General features: G+C 39.5%; 1 protein-coding gene across 2 annotated transcripts; it reads right to left on the bottom strand.

Annotated features, from left to right (window-relative positions):
• Nucleotides 1-606: 606 nt before the first annotated feature.
• On the bottom strand, nucleotides 607-9390 carry znf281b (zinc finger protein 281b). Of its 2 annotated transcripts, XM_053512328.1 has the most exons (8): nucleotides 9274-9390; nucleotides 8148-8223; nucleotides 6463-6885; nucleotides 6231-6347; nucleotides 5997-6120; nucleotides 5799-5882; nucleotides 5136-5254; nucleotides 607-5002 (listed from the first exon to the last, which is right to left on the bottom strand). In XM_053512328.1, exons 2-8 carry the CDS (start codon nucleotides 8163-8165, stop codon nucleotides 3386-3388), a joined length of 2502 nt encoding a protein of 833 aa, XP_053368303.1. In that variant the 5' UTR covers nucleotides 8166-8223; nucleotides 9274-9390; the 3' UTR covers nucleotides 607-3385. The 2 variants fall into 2 exon arrangements, with proteins under 2 accessions (XP_053368303.1, XP_053368304.1); XM_053512329.1 differs by lacking the exon at nucleotides 8148-8223 and having other exon boundaries at nucleotides 9274-9382.
• Between the last annotated feature and the right edge of the window lie 3904 nt (nucleotides 9391-13294).

The raw sequence follows: 13294 nt of genomic DNA, 5'->3' as shown, positions 1-13294 counted from the left end.
ATAGCAGCTGTTTAAAATACAATCATGCATTGGACTTCCTGGTTAATAGCTAAAGAAGAAACCTGGGCTAGTTCTGCTTTGAGATAAGGTTTCTTTTAGAATGTAAAACACCATTAAAACACTTAAATACACAATTGGGTTTTTCATTTTAGAAATTTTACGATATGACAAAAAGGTTATTTTTATAACACGACATGTCCATTTAAATTAAACCAAGCCAGGATTAAAAATTAAATCAAAAAAAGGATAGGGAACAAAAAAAAAAAAAACTATCTTCTAGAGTGGAAGTGCATAACCTTGCCTAACCAAAATAAGACAGCCATCCCCCTTTAGCCATGGTGGACAATGTTGCTGCCTTCTGTGCATTTTATAATCTATCACATTGTGTATGTGGAGGTAACAAATGTGGTAGCAGTGGCAGCACATGATGCACCGAAATGTATTGTACAGCCAAAGGCATTGCAATTGTGTGCCCTGCTGGGAGAATCAGAATTTGCTGTGTTGTGTTTTATGGGAAGGCTAGAATGAGAGTGTTGGACATTTAGGCGGACAATTAGTTAGAATGCCTCAGAAATCAGTTTACACAGAGAACTTACACTTCCGAGCTTTCATAACAAAAGGTTTTATTGGCTTATCTAATCATATATAAAGTCATCTGACATGTTTAGCCCTGTAGAGTCACAAAAAAGCTTGAAGATGAGGACACAAAAATGGTGCAATTGTGATCAGAAAAAAAAGCCATACAAAAACTTCATATCATGCATCAGACAACAAAATCAAACAGGGAAAACAAAAACACAGCTTTAGTGTTTTGTACATTATTGTAAACAAATTCTTTCTAGAGATCATATCAAAACACAGGGCAAGTAACAAAAACAAAGGGGGGGAAAGCAAACAGGGAACAAAATTCAAGAAATCCTAAGGGGAAGAGATCTACAAGGAAACACTGCTTGGCAAAACTGCTTAACAGGCGGGAAAAAAAAAAAAAAAAAAACTATTTCAACAGACCAACATGAACGATAATCGTAAACACAGGTGGCATTAAATGGTTCTACAATATGGCTGATGTACACTACAATATTACTACTATATAGGCTACATGAAACACGTCCCTGGTTTTGTCGTGTATACAGATATGAGGTATATTAAGGTCAATTGTGTTCTTTATGCCACTTTTTTTTTTTTTTTCCATTTTATAAAAACTTATGGGACAAGTTTGGAGTGCAGCATTTTTTGAGCCCAGAGACTAGTGCAGAATCAGCAGTTCTCTGTGAAGGGACGGTGGCCAATAGCTGGGTCCCGTGTATGCTGGATAGGAGCAGGAGACATGGAAGGAAGACACAGGCGTCTTCCTGCTCCATTCACGGGCACAGCAAAGATTGCATGTCGGATTGGGGGAAAGAAAAATGGTGATCAGATTCACAAGTCTCCTCAGGCTGTGAGATTCCTGATTTCATGGCTAACATTAAAAATAAAAAAATAAACAGATTCAGGTCCAAAAATTCAGATTTGCATGAGTTTAACAGTCAACAACTTGGATGGTTCTCCAAGCAAGACCTTGAAAGGGAAGGTTGCATTTTTGTCCTTTAGGCATCAAATTTCTAATTTGAGAGGTAGAATTCCAAATGCAGCTATTCCAAAAAAAAAAAAAGAAATGAAAATCAACCTAACATAATACTTAAATACACTTTGAATACAAAGAAGCCCTGTCCTTACACCCAAGGCTCCACAGCACAAAAATTGGTATGGCATCCATGTCAATAGCACTGCTAGAACAATTCATGCTAATAACCCTCCCATCCCACGATATATAAAAAAATGCCCCTAGAAATAAACACCCATTTCTATAAAAAACAAACCAAAAATAAAAAAAACAAAAAAATAAAAAAAATCACAGCTTTCCTCTGAACAAAAGCATGTATGTATTTGTATTCCAACAGTTTTTGTCTTCAGTGGTAAAAGTGCTAATATGATTCCTTGAGAAATAAAAGGGATGAGAGCCGACACATTAAACAATGGGGTATGATTAATGGCTATACTTCTGCAAAGTTTTGAGGCAACAAATGATAGTTCATGGTTAAGTGTAGCTTAAGGGGAACTGGCATGGCTCGTGACAATCTGCTGTGCACTGCGCTGATCGGCTGAGCAGAAAAGCGGTTTAGGTAATGTACAAAGCAGAAACCCAAACAGCTTTGTTTTAAAAAAAATAAAATAAAAAAATGGGACAATGAATTAGAGAAAAGAGGCGCCAAAACACTGGACAGGTTTATTGACCAAATGAATAACCCCGGAAACAATTTTTTAAAGATTTCAGCAAAATATTGCCAATAATCATCAAGTAGAATGTAAAAACTAAATTCTTCCCAACCAACTCCAGTACTTTAAGTTCTTCTACAGTGAAGCACAAGTCTCTCCTCTTCGATTTGAGTTTACAACATTCTGATATGCTACATGCAACACTGCCCTCTACTGTAGTGGTAAACCCCTAAGCGAATGGTTTTACAGGACACCCTGACACTTTTACAGATTCACAGATGCAGAAGTATAAACCGGCCTGTGTAAGACAAACCCTGAGGCCACATTTCAGTAGCTGTGAATGTATGCTACTAAAAAATAATAATAATAAAACACATACATGTAAGCAGAGATTTCCATGAGCATTTGCACAGGACCAAGTCTGTGTATGTCAAACTGTGACCGTGTCTTATTACTGTCCTTTAGTGATTAAAGTATTTTCACATTGACAAAGTACCATAATCTCTGCATATGTACAAGTAGTGGAAAGATTCACCAGTGTGATCAGCTGAACAGGTAGACTGAGCATGGATTTGATTTTTTTTTTCCTCAAGGAACTTCAGAAAACAATATTCATTGTAGTTTTAAACTAAACTTGCCAAAAAAAAAAAAAAAAAAAAAAAACACGACACAAACAGTGCTATTTGCACCTAATTATTTAAAAACGCTTTTTTTCCTGAGTAATACTTTCAATTATTGTAACAGACAAAAGGCTGACATTTTCTGCCACTGAATACTGGGCCACACCCTGACAATAGTTATTACTATAGACCATCTTCATCTATTTTACAATTCTAACCTGATTGCTAAAACACAGGGTTTATGAAAAGTCAAGCCAGTCATTATCTAGCCTCTAATCACAGAAATGACTACACTAATAAAACGAGAAACTAAAAGACATATTAAAAAAAGAATAATATCAAAAAATTGCATTTGAGGTCGGGTAGACCTTCCCTGGTAGAGTATTAACAATTAATGGCAGTGTAATAATTAATATTTCATCTTGCTTTAAAAAAAGGGGGAATTGGGTTTGAGGGCATTGGGAAAAGTTCTTGTCCCAAACTGGAGAGTGAGGCTGAATCCAAAACCTTTACCTGTAGCTTTGGCTTGTGGGGGTTTTGGTTCCTGAGCTAGCTGGCTCATTTACATCAGCTAACAGACTGGTATACCCTGAGAATTCTGACACAGGAGTCCGTGATATTCGGGGGTCGACCTCGACTATGACGATCTGGGGGTCAGCACTGTACGCCAGTGGGGTCCGGCGCTCGGATTTAAACTGGGAACCGAATGCCTGAGCGAAGTTTTCGATCTGAAAGGTGGGGCGCATGTCCACTTCCTTCGATGGTTCCAGGGCCGTCAGATCAGGAGGAGATGACAAAGAATAGACAGAAGTGGAGCCACTGCTGGTAGTGTTTGCACTTGTGGCAATGCCATTCTTGACCTGCTGATCCTTCTGCCCATTGGCAAGCTCCTGGGTGTCCAACTGCTCAGTGAGCTCTTGAGACGGTGTAAGCTGCTGGTGGGCAGAGGTCTCCAGGGAACTCAGGTGAAAGGCCTGCTGGGAAGACGGCGAGGAGTGGGAGGAAGAATGGGAGCCCACCAGCATGCTGAAGTGGGGCTTTGGTAGCACAGAAGCAGATGAGGGACCATGAGGGGAGGAGATGGACTGGCCAAAGGTACATTCCAGAGGAGATGTAGCATACATGTGCTTCTCCGGGAAGAATGTAAAGATGCCACTACTGCTATGACTCGTCCTCTCCAGTGTTTGCAGCAGGAATTTTGAATACTCATTCATGACGCCGCTCTTGTCGGCTGAGCCATTTGAAGAGCTTTCATCTGCTCCCAGCTCAGGGGTTGCTGAAGCAGCATGCAGCTCCACATGGTGAGTATCTGAGAGATCAAAAGTCACATCACTTTTATGGGAGTAATGATCCAGCAGGCTCTGCAGTACCTCGTCTGGAATTCCTGACTTGTCATGCTTGTGGTCAACACTGACCAGAGGTGATGTGTCCAGTAATGCTAGTGTGGGTTCACCAATGCCGCCCTGAATAACCGTCTGCTGAGGTGGAAGGTGGACCGGGCTGTAGTCACCACCACCGCTGTTCGCCGCATGCAAGTACCTCCTTTTCTTCAGAAACTGCATGGCGTCGTCGTAGTTGCTGCTCGTGCCACCTTGCTTAGAATCTGAGGAACCCTGAAGTAGGCCTAGACTGTCCATACCTCCTGCTCCAGGCAGGTCCATTGGATTGGATTTAGGAGGTAACAGTTTCTGATCATGGACAGCTGAGGTTGAACCGGCCTCACCTAATGACAGCAGGCTCTTGTCCACACCCTTTCGGCCACTTTTCTTAAAGGCAAGCTTGGGAGTGCGAACCTGCTGGTTTGCCATGCTGGTGTCTGCCATGTTTCCCACCCCTGAAGCGGACGCCCCGGAGCCAGCGGCCAAGTCCATGGTGTAGTCTTGCAGGCCGACCATTTGGCCTGCCCCCGAAGCTGTCTTTTTTCTCCGCCGCTCTCCACCCTCCCCACTGTTCTTAGACTTGCCTCTCTTACGTGGTGGTGCGCTGGCATTTCCCTGAGTATGTAGGTAGCTGCCTTGTCCCAGGTCTTCATCTCCAAGGTCTAGCATCCCTGGATCCAGACCTTTCTTTATGGCTTCTCCACAGGTTCTCTTGTGCTTCAGTAAACGATCAGTACGAGAGAAATACTGCAGATACACAAGGAGATTGCAGTGAGCTTAAGATCGGTCCATGAAGTAAATATCAAATTAAATGTGCATAAAATATTTTCTTGAATAACCACTTGAAACATTTTCACCATACACGCATGGTCATTATTACCTGTTGACAAGTGTCACATTTATATGGCTTTTCTCCACTGTGAGTCCTTTTATGTCGCTCCATATGGTATTTCTGAATGAAGCGCATATTACACTGGTCACAGCTAAACGGCTTTTCCCCTGTTAAAAAGGAAATACAAGACTCACTAGGAGATCTGTGCATTTTGGTCATTTTAGCATCTTAAATGTTTAACACAAAAAAATAAATAAAATGAACTCAAGGATGACCAGGATAAAGGGTGACCAATGACAACGTCATAGTGCAAAATGTCTGTGTACATTTGTACAGATAATAGTGTGCTGTAGAAAATGCAGTGATATGGCAGTTTACTGTGCTTTCTTTAATTCTGTGTGTAACTGCATTAAGTAGAACTGCATCAAGTCTATTCTGTGGCACAGGTTCGAGACAGGGACTTCAAAACTATTATAAGTGGTATTATATTATATCCCCTTAATAAGGGTTTGTGTGTGTGCTGCAAAGACCAACTTAATCATGGGCCATTTGTGAAACTTATGTGAAAATACGCAAACTACAACAAATTGTTTCCAAGTATGCTCTTGATTTTTACGCTAGAGATCCCACACCTCTACTTTGTTAAACATTTCTAAAAATTTCTGTCTAAAAAAAAAACAAATTGGGAAAAAGTGCCAGTATGGAACTCACCGCTATGGATCTTTTCGTGCCGCTGCAGCAGATACTTCTGAATGAAGCTCATGTTACATTGACTGCACCTAAATGGCCTCTCACCTGTATGATCGGAAACACATTTTCAAAGTTTAATGTTAATAAATTGTCCCATTTAACATTTTAGTAAAGAGATAGACTTGTTTCTGCATTGCACTGGCAGTCAAAGTCTTTCACCTGTGTGAATGAGCACATGTCTGCGCAGGTGGTAGGAGCTACGAAAAGCGGCACTGCAGTGTTCACATATGTGCGGCTTGGAGCTGGGAGAAAGGGGTCCTCCCTCCCCATCCAGCATCATTGACTGAGCAAAAGAAAAAACAGGAGAAACTACTCCATTAGTATTCTCTAGATTAAATATACACAAAGGCTTCTGTGACTGGGAGAGCAGGAGAGAAATTGAAAAAGGAGTACCTTTGTGGAATCCCCCCGCTTCCTTCTGCCTCTGCCTTCTGTTCCCTCCCCATTTGCCCTCCGTCCTTTTCTGTGTGTGGAGTCTTTTGGATCTTTTCCTAATCTTCCAGAAAGATGCTGTCAAAACAAAAATAATACAACTAAGCATGATGGCAGATGCACGCAAACACATGCATGTAAATGACATGGAAAAAGTATAATTTTCAAACCACCCTCGGCTTCTCAAGCTTACACTGTTGATGTTGACATCATGCAAAAGCATGTTCTGGTGGCTTCCAAGTGAAATGTCCAGCATATCTGAACTCTTTCCTCCTCCTGTTCCCAGGCCTGTTCCATACAGTGGGACGCGGTAGTCAAGCTCGTTGAACTTCTCCTGCTTTATGCCCATGCTGTGCAGAAAACTGCCACCATGTTCCGGAGAATCCCTCTCCTTCTTCAGGACCATCTCTTGCGGCAAATCGGTCACCATTGGTTGCGAGGTGAGCCGTGTAAAGCTGGTGACTGGAGGTAAATGACTGAGCATGATCATGCTGGGGGCATAGTTGGGGTCCATGCTGCCGTTGCGCAGAAATTCGTTGCCTAGCTTGTCCTGAATAATACTCATGTTTGGTTCCTCGACACGGCAACGGTCGTTCAGCTCAAAAGATGAGACGCACTGTAAAGATATGAACAATCGGGTAAGATCTCCCTGCATAGCTACATGTCTACATGTCTACAAAGCCTAATATTTGTGTGGGAAACGGCTGATCAGCCATTCAGATTAATCAGTACAATAAAGAGCTCCATAACCAGCCTTACACTCAATGCTCCTTTATACCACATGCATAGAACTTTAAATCGCAATGCTCTTTATAATTAAAAGCTCATGACACAGGCATTATGGCGGAGATCCTAGAAGATCCAGGAGCGATATAGGACGTAGTTGTTTTTGAGAACTCGAAATTTGGGCAAATTCAATATTTGGGATTTAACAATACATTTTTTCCTTTTACACCATTGTTACAAACAGGACTATCTAAATATATTATATATTGTAGTAACATTTTCGAATATAAAAAAAGATATAAAATGGCAATTTGGGTGCAATCCACACAAGTGGCTTTATATTGCTAAAAATAAAATAAGTTAAGACATAGAGAATTCATTCTTGTTTAAAATCACTGATTCAGAGAGCTTCTGCACCAAAAAAAAAAAAAATAAATAAATCCAAAGCACTCGTACTGTTGGTATGTGGACAAACTGCTAATTAAATGTCTTGAATCATATTTATTCGGTAGAGGCAAGATGAATCCTCTATGTTGGTTTATATTTCTAAAGATGAATCAACGATATAGAGGATTTATCGTAACCTTCTTAAATAAATATAATTTAAAGTTCAAGAGATTTTAATTTGTCATTTGTACATGTTCGCAACAGTACGAGTACATTAAATCTTTTTGTTCAGAAGCTCTCTGAATCAGTGATAAAATACAGATAAACGAAAAAAAAAGGAATAAACACCAGAAGGATTTAAGCGATCATACTATAACATGCTATGACATTATCTAGTACTGTAGTGTATACTCTGGTATATTTAAAACATATTGATCCCCAGATATATACTGCATGGTTTAATCGCAGGTGTTTGATGTCACGGTTTTTATATCACACTTTGTTCTTTCATGATAAAAATATGAAGAATAGGGAAGTAACTCAATCTTATACCACACTGATTATAGCAGCGGGGCTCTATATGACAGATTAAGAGCTTACAGAGGTGAAATAGACAAGCATTTTGTTCCCTTTTTTATTTTAGCCATGAGTCTGACCGTGGCTGGAGAGAAGCTGTTATAGAAACGTGCTTTGTGTGTGATTATACTAAAGTGCTTTGTGCATATGTATGACTTAGTAAACATCTTAAATATGATCAGATCATACCTTTAATGAAACGTTCATTGTATTAGCGTCCCAACCAGCCCGATTTTGATGAGGATTTGATTCCGCGACTCAGCATCTATTGTGGTGAGAGGAACGTTAGCTAGCACACGAAAGCTATCGGAGCCATGTCGGCTGAGCTAGCGAGCTATCAAAGCTAATGTCCTTTACATAAATAATGAATAAGGCTGAGACACAGGCACAGCCGCTCTTTTGCCTCTTAATCCAACAGAATAGAGGACACAATCGAGCCAGCAACTTTCACCAGAATTAACGGATCACCGTATTTAGCAACATTAACGAAGCTTATCTGATAAAGACATTTAATCTACCTCTCATGCTGCTCAACAAATCAATCTCCGTCTGGATAACAAGCTAGCTCAATGACTAGCCGTGATCGTGTTAGCTAGCAAACATTTGCTAGCAACTATCCACCACGCAGCTTCTTTAATGAATTTGATCACAAAATAGCGTTTTATATGTTTACTTATCTATAAAAGATTAAAACGATGAGATATGAGTTGGGTGTTTCAAATACGCACTCTAGTTCAAAAGCACCGGGATTTATCGCGTTAGCAAGCGAACAAAAAAAACACTGCCGTGATGCTCAACACACTGCTAGCACGCACCGCGCTAGCTGGCTAAATAACACACCCAGTTACTAAACTAGCAAACATAAACACTACTTGTAAATATAGCAAAGTATTTACTGTATTTCGTTTTTTTTTTTACATAAAAATGTTAGGTGTTTAAACAAATAACTTGCTGTTTTGGCTTTAGCTGTGTCTAGGTTAGCTAATTATAACGCGTGATATTAAGCAACTGTAGCTACAATAATATGAGGTATTAAATTGTTGAGCACAAAAGATGAGTCAGAAGTATTCAATACACGCAAAAATTAAAAGCTTCTCTTTTTCATTTTAGAAAGGGGGAAAAAACAATCAAGGCTAACGAAGAGTTAGCATCTGAGCTAAGTGTTAAATGGCCCAGGGTGGCATTGCACACAGAAACAATGATGCTCCGCATCTCTCCGTGTGCACTCCGGCTTTTCACGCTGCTGCGACTCATAATTTCGAAATCCGATCACTACAGCGGTGAGAAGAAATGATGTCGATTCAATAACACTCACCTGTGCATGTCGTTAATGTCTAAATGAACCCCAAACACACGGTTCTTTTAGCGTTTACTGCCAAAACATTGTTCTCCTGCAGCTGTTGCCCTCTTCCATCTTGTGTCGGCGCGGGGGATTATGGGTAAAGCGGACGGGTCGGGAGAAGAGACAGACAAGTTCCAGTATGGGACAGGGTTGTCTCACTTCCTGCAGCACTGTAAAACTTCTCCCTGTGCTTTTCTTTCTTTCTTTCTTTCTTTCTTTCTTAAAACAAGCTACAAAAGCTCGTAAGACATTTTATGTATATTATGAATTAATAATACAAAGCAATTACTGTACTAAAATCTCAAACTTGTCCTTAAGGACATTCCTTTTATATTATCATATACAACAGGAATATTATCACACAGACGATACAGACATGGCATGGAAAATGGCGTTCAAGTGAAACCTGGACTTTTGAATGCACAAAATAAAAGGACACATTTCTGAGACAAAAAAAAAAATCTTTCTCTATATAATCCCTTGCTACACTAATTCAGTAGTTTAACTAGTACTTGGATACTATTGAGGCAGAAAGTTTTTCATGAGCCATTATCAGACTGCCTGGTTGATGTTATCATTATCACTGAACCGCTCGCCTCTCAGATCCTCCTTTAATGGCTCTCTTCTTTAATGGAAAAATAAAAATAAAATAGCATTTTTATTTAGATGTTCTGTTTTTGCAGGACAATGCACACAATCATATTGTCCACAGCACCACTTGCACATTACATGAATTCATTTGGGATTAAATGCCACATCCCCTGTACAGTCCTGACATTTCACATGTTTAGGCCATTAAAGGAGTTCCTGGGAGGCCAGGAGGAAAACTGATTGATATTTACATAAGGTATTGAGATTAGCCACCGTACAATATTTGAAGGTTGCAAACGTTTTAAAGAAGGCTATGCGTCCATAAATATTGATTGATGGATAACTTGTTGCCAACTTGATGAAGAGCTGCATTTGTGGGAACTGTACACCTTATCATTCACAGACATCACTTGCACATGACAGGAACTTGGTTGAAAGTTATTGTCACAGTCTTGACCTCCCTCCAAGATTTCCAGTGTTAGAGGGATTAAAGAAGGTTCCTGGAAGGCCAGCATTTTCTGAGAAATCTTGATGGTATTCTAACGAATAGCAACAAAAATTTCCGCTTAACTTGAACACCCCTCAGAAAATTTGTTTGGCACCTCCAGGGTTATGTGCACTGTTGTGTGGCAATACCAGTCTAAAGACATTATAAGCTGATGTTTCCAGATTGCTCATAGTGTAATAGTAACTGCGCACCATGATGGGTTTGAAACCCTTTGAGAGTGTTCTAGACATTGTGTCCTGAGCTCATTTGGATAGGCTACCCTACACATAATAAGCAGTATGGAAAATTACTAAACTGCGACAAATTTTGGACCAGTAATTAATAGCTTATGGAAAAGAGAATGCAAAGGATAGGGTTGGATGGAGAAGGATGATTTGCTGTGGCAACCACTGAAAGGGAACAGCCGAAAGATAAAGAAGAAGGTATGATTTAAGACAACTTGAAGCAGTTATTTTTCAGTGTCACTTTATATTACCTTTTTTTTTTACAAGCCTTAAGCACTCTTAACAAATGATTAATGCTTTACATTTATTTCAAAGAGTAGATACATACGTCTTTGCTAATTTATCTTTTGTTAAATATTAATGAAGGAATTTCATCAGTTTGTTAATCTTTCCAGAGGGTATGTAAAATAAAAATAAAATAAAATGTAAAAAAACGTACAGTATGAAACATCCCTAATCTTTTGACGGGTCTCTGGTCGCTGATTATGTGTCTTCTGCTGAAAATGTATAAAGATGCAAGTGATTGTATAAGCTCCAACAGAGGACCTGTTTATCAAACATTTATCATTTCTGCTGCAGTATTCTTTTAATACTGCATGTTGCTCTATATATAGCATGGCAATCCATAAAGCAACATATAGTGAGATATAGTGTGATGACTGTCTGCTGTTGTGTGTTCATAAATTAGCCAAAATTAAATATACAAATGCATAATCTTAGTTTGGGCTACTTTGGATGCTTGAATTATTTAAGGGCTCTGCCTTAGCACTCTCAGTTCATGAGATCTACAGCATGAAGACATCATCATAAAAGAGCTGTGAGACGGTTTTGTTGTGGCTGTTTTTTTCTTGTATTAATGTAACATTAAATTAATTTAAATCTATTACATGATGTCTTATGAATCTTGGTCTCTGGGAATAGCTTGCTCATCCAAATTATATTATATATAATAGAACACATTATCAGGACTATATTTTTAACTTAACCACATTTCTTCAAATGTTAATTTTACTTGCCCTGTCCATGTTCACTTTACTATATTTTCAAGTTAAGTACATTCTTTAAACAGTAGATGGCAACATACGATCTTGTATTTTCCTTCGGTTTGTACACAGACCAACTCATGCACCTTTAGTTTTCTCATATTTTAGAGCCTATCTCAGCAAAAATGGTTGCAAAGTGGAAGACTTTCACCCTGATAGGGAATAAAAACAGAGAACATAGTGTAAACCCACATGAACCTTTGGGGGAAAACTTAAAACATCCACAGAGACAATAACCCGAGATCACTATTGAACATGATCCTGGGTACACTTAGGTAATTACAGTTGGTCTATAACTGGCTTATGTAGCTTATTAATTTGACCCCCAAAAAAAGCTGTTTTTATTAACATGTTTTGTTTCCCAATTAGTTCTCAGTTTATTTGTCATGTCAACGCCTGAATAATTTCATCAAGCAGCATTTACTTAATAATTATTATGTTTATTATATGTCTTACATTCTGAGACATTTGTAGGTTTGTCAGTGATAGACTAATGTGATTAAATTAACCGAATCGTCTTATCTATCAACTGGATCACTGCAGCGTAGCTGGGCTAAACTGACGCAAATACAAATTTTAGGCAGGGGGATTGTGGTTAGCTTGTTTGCAGGGGGATTGTGGTAATCAACTTGCCTTGCACCTTCTGGGCTGGGGTATTGCTTCTAGTCTGTATGTGTGAGTTTTTTGTGGCTTTCCTCTGGGTTCACTGGTTTCCTCCAACACAGTCCAAAACAGTGTTCTAAATTGGCCGTGGTGTGATACTGGGGGTGTACAATAAATTTCGGCATTGTGTATGGGTTGTCACCTGTGACCCAAAACAGGATAAGCGAATGGAGAATGAATAAATAAACGTATGAATGAATTGTAGGCAATGTTACATCTTTTCTTTATTATAACCTAATAATTCTTGAGATAATGCTTGGCTTGTAGAACACAGAGACTCAATTACAGTGTTTTATCAGTTAAACCAGACTGTTAAATGTAAACGTGGTTCTGTAGTCTACAATCAGAGAGATTGAAGTACTTGGCTAGAAAAACAGGCTGTTAGGTTTAAGTACATGAATGCGCAAGTGATCAAGGTAGATGAAACGCTTTCACTTTATGGTGTCGTTCCTTCTCAGGCCACGCCTCCCCTCCGCTTAACGTCCAATCAGAGAGCTGCGTTCAAACAAGGACGTAAATTTTATGAGCTCGCGCCACGGGGTACACTGTCACCGCTCGCCGCAGTGTGTGTGTGTGTGTATATGTAGCAGGTCAGTGTGTGGAGAGGGTAACAGCAGCGCAGTGGAGGTGCGCAGAGGACACACCGCACCAGACTGGAAGAAAGTAACACCAGAGACAGCGTGCTTCTTACTCATGCAATACAATGAAAGAAAAGTGCATGAAGTAATCATTAAAAAAAAAAGAAGAAAGAAGCACATACAGGATAAAGTTATGCACTGGAGCTGAGCACCTACTTCAACATTTTATTTGATTGATGCTCTGAAGCGGCTCAATCTTTATTGTCCTACAAAGTCTAAGTTGCATCTCGGAATGAAACCCCGCGGTGTGAGGTGTGTAACGGTGCGCATATAGTCGACACGAAAACTTCAGCGTTACTTTCTTTCAAAAAAAACAAATATCAAAAC

The sequence above is a fragment of the Clarias gariepinus genome, chromosome 14 (assembly GCF_024256425.1).
Source record: "Clarias gariepinus isolate MV-2021 ecotype Netherlands chromosome 14, CGAR_prim_01v2, whole genome shotgun sequence".
Taxonomy (NCBI): domain Eukaryota; kingdom Metazoa; phylum Chordata; class Actinopteri; order Siluriformes; family Clariidae; genus Clarias; species Clarias gariepinus.
Note: the sequence above shows the minus strand (reverse complement) of the source record. Positions and strands in the feature narration are given on the sequence as shown.